Source organism: Patiria miniata, unplaced genomic scaffold (genome assembly GCF_015706575.1).
Source record: "Patiria miniata isolate m_02_andy unplaced genomic scaffold, ASM1570657v1 HiC_scaffold_9, whole genome shotgun sequence".
Lineage (NCBI taxonomy): Eukaryota > Metazoa > Echinodermata > Asteroidea > Valvatida > Asterinidae > Patiria > Patiria miniata.
Window position 1 is genome coordinate 20,905,431 of NW_024037076.1, and position 7,822 is coordinate 20,913,252.

A 7,822-nucleotide genomic window follows, 5' to 3' on the forward strand; every position below is an offset into this window, starting at 1 on the left:
CCGGCCAGCCTTGCGGCATGCATGCACGACGAATACACGGTGCCAGCGCCGCGGAACATTTAATCCAACAAGATCTATCAAGCATGAAGCATCCGGCGCAACTCCAGTCCTAACTATAGTTGGGCCGACCCAACTGCCGCACTATAGTTGGGACAGTCCTAACTATAGTTGGGACCGATGCGATAGTTGGGGCGTGACACATACACACAACGCCTGATTATCGCGGCGTCTTCACAAAATATTCTCAATCTCAATCGCTTCGGATTTCCTATCGCCCAACGTTATATGGAGGAGTTGGAAGCTGGCACCGAAAAGTATAGAGGTTCCATTGACCATGGGTTGTGAAAACTAGGGATTACCAGTGCTCTGAAACCCCAACAAACGGAGGCAATCACAAGTTTTCTTGACGGCAACGACACCTTCGTGAAACCGCGAACGAGTTCGTTTTCAGGGTGATTAGTTAAACTACAGCAAAGCACATGGGCCAAAAGGAGCTTACGTTTACAGTCGGTGCGCACTTCATTTTTTGAAGGTGATTTACAATTATTCGTAACAGTTACAAGTTCCATAATTACACTAAATGTTACTCCTTTTTATTCAAAGACAATTGCAAAAGTACTAATAATATCGACAATGTTATACTCTTTTTTACCGAAATTTTAAAAATAGGACTGCCAAACCCAAATCATATGGAAACTTCAAATGATCGTGTAATAATTACCCCTATATTTATAATGGATGTTTCTTCGTAAGCCAGATGGGCTACCATTGGCCCTCGCTATTGCAGTGGCTGCATATATGAATATTCGCTTGAAAACGTGTTAGTCAAGTCGTTAGACACGTACTGACCATGCCGCGCGGTGTACGTGTATGTACATCGTACATGTACACATGACTTTTGCATGACTGGTTATAGCGCTCACGTTGCGTGAACGGCGGTGGCATGGCCGGTATGCGGATTCTGGCGCTGATGACGGACATAAACCACTATAGTCTAACGACTTGCCATCAAGTCTAGGGGGGAATGTGCTTTGCACCCCCCTAGAAAAAAATCCTGGGGACGCCCATGTAGAGCGCTCTAGACTCACCTTTATCGTCAAAGAGGTCACGCACAAAACTCCTTTTTAGCCCATCAGTGTTTTAAAAAAAAATACAATTGTGACCAATAGTAACTCTGTGGTTATGCCATAACACATTGACAAGGGAATCATTCTGACTGATCGGCACATATCGTATTGTACAAAGAGCTACAAGAATTATGGACGTCAGTTCAATACTAATTTGGATAAGCGACCCTCTTTATTGAAGGAACATAATACTAGAGAGACCACCTACCTCTCAGAGTGTCTTTCCTCGTTCAACAACTTTTTATACTCAATTCCAACAAATTTCAGTCTGTTCTCAACACTTCATGCATACAATTCAAAGGCAAACTAGTTTCGTTACAGATTGCGTATTTCTGTTGCAATAAGTCAGTGTAAGTATGAAAACCAGGCAATTTTTCTATGTTCACCAGACACCAGTGCATATTTTACTGTTAGGGATTACCCCCCCCCCCCCCGAGTGCGGAGTTCTTTTCCTGTGGCCATAACGACCCGTAGGAATGTTGACAAGATAAGAAATTCATCTTATTGTTTACGTGTAAGATCCAGAATTTGAAGCTTCGTCAAGGCGCATGAGTCGTCTGCAAAAAACTTCGCGTAGCCCCTTGCGGAATTGACGATACTTGAAGGCGTAGATGGCCGGATTGACGCAGCTATTGGCAGCCACCATCGCTACAGACAGCAGGTAATACCACTCGTCGATGTTGAGCTTCCAGCCAAAATTGAACGCGAGATAGATGACCTGGTTTGGTGTCCAGCATACCAGGAAGGTGATGAAGACGATCAAGAGCATCTTGAAGGTATTACGTCTAGCTCGGAGTAAGGACTCCATCATACCTTCTTGTTGGGCGTTGCCATCTGCGTTGGCTGCTCCAGCAGCTGGACGTACGTTGGCCGGTGCCGGTCCTACCCGGGCCGCTCCTCTCTTGAGCTCCGCGCTGATGCGAATGTATGCAAACAGCATCACTGCCACCGGCACGATGTACTGCAGAACGGCCGTCACGCCCCCGATGACTTTGGACCGACTCGCAACACTCGAGACGCATCTACCGCCTTGTAACTGAAAGTTGGCAAGGACGTAAGAGTTAATAACGCTTCCAACAATCCAACACGCCGCAATGACCACGCCAACTTTCAGTCTTGGGCGCTTGTCGAAGGCTGCCTCGTACTTGAATGGGTGAACGATGGCGAAGTACCGCTCCATAGTCAACGACAACAGGTTGAACGTTGATATCACATAAATGAGGAAAAGTGCAAATCTTGAGTACCAGACGTGGCACACTACCCACCCGAGAGCGTTATTGGGCATAGGGTCGGGTATCGGGGCCTGGCTCTGCAAAAGAATCATTAATGAACCAAGAAGATCCACCACAGCTTGGTGGAAGATGAAGGCGTTGGTACGAGTCTGCATCGATGAGACTCTACCGATGACAACACAGACGAGACTGTTACCCAAGATGCCGACAATACCAACGATGGTGTTGAAGATGCGTAGCCACAGAATCTCCTCCATGTTTGTTTAGTTGCTGTGCACTGATCAGTCCTTAGTTAGAAAAACAACCTCCTTTGGCGTCTGTATGCCGAGACGAGAGGCAGACCAGCCTGCGTAATAATATTGCGCTTTTGACTTTGGAACAAAGTACTGAATAGCTCCGAAGGACTATTCAGAAGGACACTGTCGTGAGAAGTCACTGTTTTGACTTGGAAACACGTTTGACCACGAAATTGTAGCATTTGAAAAGATCGTTAAACACACGAATATTTATAGTAACTGTCAGGAGTGCTGTCAAAACTATGTTTTCTAGGTGACAAGCTTGTACCGGGATGCAAAATATATAGCATTTACTGCTGAAGGTCGGAATTCTTTCATCGGATGTAACATGGTTAACTTCTTTTCCCCTGACAATAAGTTCCTCTAAATAAGTAATTTCAAGACCATGGTTGAGCGTCGACCCAATTTAAGTCTCCGCGATCAATACTGTTCATCGTAATTGTCGAGTCCCGTAGACGCACCGCTGTTAATTACATAACGTTTGTGTCACAGAATACATAGGTAACTGATGAAAATAACATTCGAGGCTCGTCCCAAACTCAGAAAATAAGTGACAAATTTTCAATATACAGATTGTGGTGCGATTCTTTGCGTGGGGCCTAATTTGATTGATTTGTTTTTTACTTTACGGTTTCGATATTGCAAATTGGTTCCTTGGACGGTCGAAAAGAAAAAGGAATTAAATTTAACCTTTTCAGGAGGTCCCGACAAACTTCGAAGTGGTATAATTTGCCAAGAAAAGTTATGTTATCAATTTTCAATATACAGATTGAGGTGCGATTCTTTTCATGGGGCCTTATTTGATTGACTTGTTTTTTACTATATGATTTCGACATTGCAAATTGGTTCCTTGGGCGGTCGAAAAGAAAAAGAATTATACTTGACATTTTTGTGAGGTCCCTACAAACTTGAAATTGGTATAATTTTGCCAAGAAAAGTTCTATTATCAATTACTAAACCGAGAAGATTCTATATGCTAACTATTTTCGAAAAGCTGGGCAAAGTGTCCCGCCTTGACTCAAGAGGGCGGCCGTCCTCGGCCTCAAGAACCGCGAGAGGGCCACAGAAAACATGAGCTCGTATCCACGTCATTAACACATTATTCTGATCTTCCTATTTCTGAAGGTCAACATTGGCTTTTAAATAACTTTGTTTTGTCACCGTTGAGGGTTTTTGTTAAGTCTATAATACGTCTCTGAGGTTTATTTCACAATTCGGCGTGCTTCATGAAATTGTTTCAGGCGCCTGACTTGGGAGACCTCGGCTTAATATTCGCCTTTGTTTTGCCTCAGTATCATGAAGAACCACAAATTGAGGTCAAAGTGATTTGCGTCAAAGTGATTTCCATTTAGTTTGGACATTGCAGGCTTGAAATGATTGTGGACGAAGCCGAGTTTTGTAAAACGCCTCGGTCTCCAGGCAGGCATAAAACGGTGATTCCCAAAAGGAGCCCTACAGTGCGCCACCAAGCGTTCGGTATGTTTTGTCGCAGTGTGAAATGCTCCCAAAGCTGGCACCGGGTGTTTTGAATTTCACAGTTGATGCCTGGCTTATGTTTTCGTGCAGCCCCCTTCTTCATTATGTACGCGCAACACCACACATATACACATGCACGGAAGTCCGTTAGGGCCAGGTACCTCTTTCTCTTTCACATCGGTGCGTTTCTCTTTCGCGGTGGTGCGTTTCTCTTTCATGGTCGGTTGCTAGCCTCGCTTTCATAGCGTGTGTCTCTCTCATTCATGGTAGCTAGCCTCTACGGAAGCGTATTTAGGACATGACCGAAAATATTTTTTTAGGCCCACTTCTTCGCCCGGGCGGATTACTATTTCGCCCGGGCGGATTACTATTTCGCCCGGGCGGATTACTATTTCGCTCGGGCGGATTACTATTTCGCTCGGGCGGATTAGCATTTCTCCCGGGCGGATTACTATTACGCCCGGGCGGATTACTATTCCGCCTGGGCGGATTACTAATTCGCCCAGGCAGACTACTATTCCGCCCGGGCAGATTACTAATTCTCCCGGCCAGGCAGATTACTAATTCGCCCGGGCGAATTAGTAATCCGTCTGGGCGAATTAGTAATCCGCCCGGGCGAAATAGTAATCCGCCCGGGGGAATTAGTAATCCGCCCGGGCGAAATAGTAATCCGCCCGGGCGAAATAGAGGGCCGGAAATTGTTTGGGGGGTCATGTCCTAAATACACTTCCGTAAGCCTCTCTTTCAGAACGTGTGTCTCTCTCTTTTTAGGGGGCAAGTCCATTTTTCTCAGGGGTGTATTTCTCTCCAAGTGTGATAAACTCGCGGCCGCGATAACTCGCGGCCGAGACATAATAAGGCGCGGCCTTTATAAGTCGCGGCCGCGAGTTCGCGTCCGCCTGCTACGGGTCGTACTAATAAGCATCAACACAGCGTCAACACACGAGAAAAGCGTTAACACACCGTCAACACTTCCAAAACGCATTCAAAAAGGCATAGAACTGTAAAGTTTAGACTTAAAGAGTTTTTCGGTGGTCAGAAGTTATATTTCTCTTTTGAAAATTGTGGGTTTTTTTTCACGCGAACAAATGATCTCTAAGCAGCACGGCCTTTGTCCACCATGTTGCATTCGCGCGGAGCTTGGAGTACACCATTTCAGATATGGTTGTGCAAGTAATTAAATTATCATGTCGTATGCAGATTCACACATAACGACCGCCCTCTGTTGATTTACTTTATAATTTGCTATTGGTATGGTTACAGACCAGTAAATAAACTTCCATAGACCCCAATGGTAAATGCTCCCACTTCAGAAATACGGGGAAAAATACTCACAACTCTCCAAGGTGTTCGAGACACACATCAAATTAAAGCTTATTTCATCATCTTTCATTTTCTGTTCAATTTTTTTTTTGGGGGGGGGGGGGTCAACTGATGACTTTTAGGAGAAATTTCCATCCGAAGATGATCACCCCTGAAAATAGTCCTGAAGCCCATCGCCATTTTGAAAAACGATGCCTACACTCCATTGCAAAATAGAGAGCTTTAAGGGCCCCAATTTCATCCAAATTGAACGGAACTACAAGCTCACAGTCCTGTGCACGGCTTCCACCCATATTTTTTTTACAAACCCTCAAGTTCATGGCCCACAGCATGCTCAAATACTGAAGATTTTGAGGGCATGCAAATCGTGATTTGGCCGGCGTAGGCAATTTCGGACCGATTTACTGGTCTGCAACCGTATGGTCCGCGCTGCCCCTGAGGCAACATGGCTGCCGATTTCGGAGCTGCACGGAGGGCCAATTTTCTTGAACTGAAAATTGCAATTTTCAGACGTTTAACTTATTGATTTTAAGCCAAAATTTCGTTTTTGCCCATTCTGCACGATTTGAACACTGCTTTTGTCAATTTGAATGCGTTTTTGTAGGTGTTGAGGCTGTGTTGATGCTTTCTGTGTGTGTTGACGCTGTGTTGACGCTCAAGCTCATTCAGTACGTCTAGTGCAGTGCCCGTTTAAAATGTGCCTGTTCGGAAGGGGCAAATTGAATCAGCTATATCGTGAGCTATGAAATCAAACTTTATAGGTGTCACAGAGTGACTTTATTTTAATAAAACGAATTTACTCTTTATTGGTTGTAGAAACAAGTTTATTTTTATGTGGCCTGAATCTAGTACATTGGAGTTGTAGAAACAACATTTACTTTTATGTGGCCTGAATCTAGTACATTGGAAGTTGGAATTTGGAATGTGTTTTATGTAGAGGGTAACTCAATGTACTTTTATTGAGGCTCTCATACCCAACATTCTGGAAATAGGTGAGCTAGCCAAACCATGTTTTGTTGAGCCTGTGACGTTTAAATAATTAAGCCACACCTAGTTTGTTATTAGTCAATAGGGCTTACGTAATACTCAATGTGAATTTTAAATAGGCAATGAGAAGCCTGAGTGGACAGAATAAAATTATCATGTTAATTTATGCATAGGACTAATTTTATTTTGGGTATACAAGCGTGGGCAAATGTAAGAGAAGGGACTTGCTAAGAGAAATTCCGAGTAGAGGGCAGTGGCCGGACTCGAAGTGGTTTTTGAGACTAAGAAGCCAAGGGAGATAGGGCAATACATAGCCAACCTGCGGCAGAGCTAATGAGAGCTCATTGAGTCTGAACTAATGAGAGTTCACGAACCAGAAATTCAGCAGTGTATAAGCCAGGAGTCCTTCAATTCCTGTAAGTTAAACTATAAATAAAATTATTGTTGTATTAAACTTTGCTTAATTTATTCATTTTTGTGGGAACATAATATCACTTTAATAACTGGAGACTAATTTTTATGAGATTTTGGAAAGATTAAGCGTGAAATGTATTGGCTAGAACTTGGCATTAATTTTGTATAAAATACAATAAGGCTTATATTGCATAAAAAAAACGACAAGTGTTGGCCTACGAAGGTGCTAGTTGCGTTTGAGGAAATTTGGCCAAACAACACATACTTTTGTTACGCAGAAATGTTTGGATATTTTGGAGAACAAATTTGATATTGCTTGATTAGTTATTGTACAATATTAACATATTGGCAAACTATATAGAGAACACGTCCTGCTATGTTTTCAGGGCTTTTAATCTTGGTTTTGGGATTGCGTCCCCGTGACCAGAGGAGTGAGGCCGGACCGCAGCGGCGGGACCAGAGGACCGTGTGGACTCCGCTGGCCAAGTGGGAAAGCTACGGGCATAGAGCATTTGCTGGACACGAGACAACAAGAGACACTCGGACACTTCTTTTTCTATGCTGTAACTAATATTTGTGATTGTATTTAAATACTGGAAGTTGCCCCTTAATCTGAATTCAATAAGGAATATAAATCGTGTGTATGATAAGTCTGTAAATAAATATAAATATTGTAAAGAGAAGAGTGAAGGCCTAGTTTTCTCTGAGTGTCAGTACTGTTCATTGGAGGGTGACTATAACCAAAGGTCCATTTCATGGGGTGGGCAAACCCTGGTATGTGGCAAGGTCGCCAAGTAAGGGGTTGTATGCAATTGTTTGACCGATAAAAGTCTGCTTATCTCTTTCATGAGGTTGCCTGTAAATTGCGTTCCCATATCTGATAGGATTTCATGTGGAACTCCAACGCGTGAAAACATTTCGAGCAAGGCCTCTGCTACGCGCTCGGTGTCAATACGCGGTAGAGCAA

At 43.7% G+C, this 7,822-nt stretch overlaps 1 protein-coding gene and 1 long non-coding RNA gene across 2 annotated transcripts; one reads left to right on the forward strand and one right to left on the reverse strand.

Annotated features, from left to right (window-relative positions):
- Positions 1–1,635: 1,635 nt before the first annotated feature.
- LOC119720963 (nociceptin receptor-like) lies at positions 1,636–2,626 on the reverse strand. Its single transcript, XM_038190829.1, has one exon. The coding sequence runs from the start codon at positions 2,614–2,616 to the stop codon at positions 1,636–1,638; it is 981 nt and encodes a 326-aa protein (XP_038046757.1). The 5' UTR covers positions 2,617–2,626.
- Positions 2,627–6,532: 3,906 nt separating this feature from the next.
- LOC119719906 lies at positions 6,533–7,545 on the forward strand. The gene is made up of 2 exons (XR_005270017.1): positions 6,533–6,857; positions 7,242–7,545. It is a non-coding gene; the product is annotated as an uncharacterized LOC119719906 (long non-coding RNA).
- The last annotated feature ends 277 nt before the right edge of the window (positions 7,546–7,822 follow it).

Excerpts from the sequence above, each read along its gene's own strand:
- LOC119720963 (XM_038190829.1), bottom strand. The coding sequence starts at position 2,616 with ATGGAGGAGATTCTGTGGCTACGCATCTTCAACACCATCGTTGGTATT.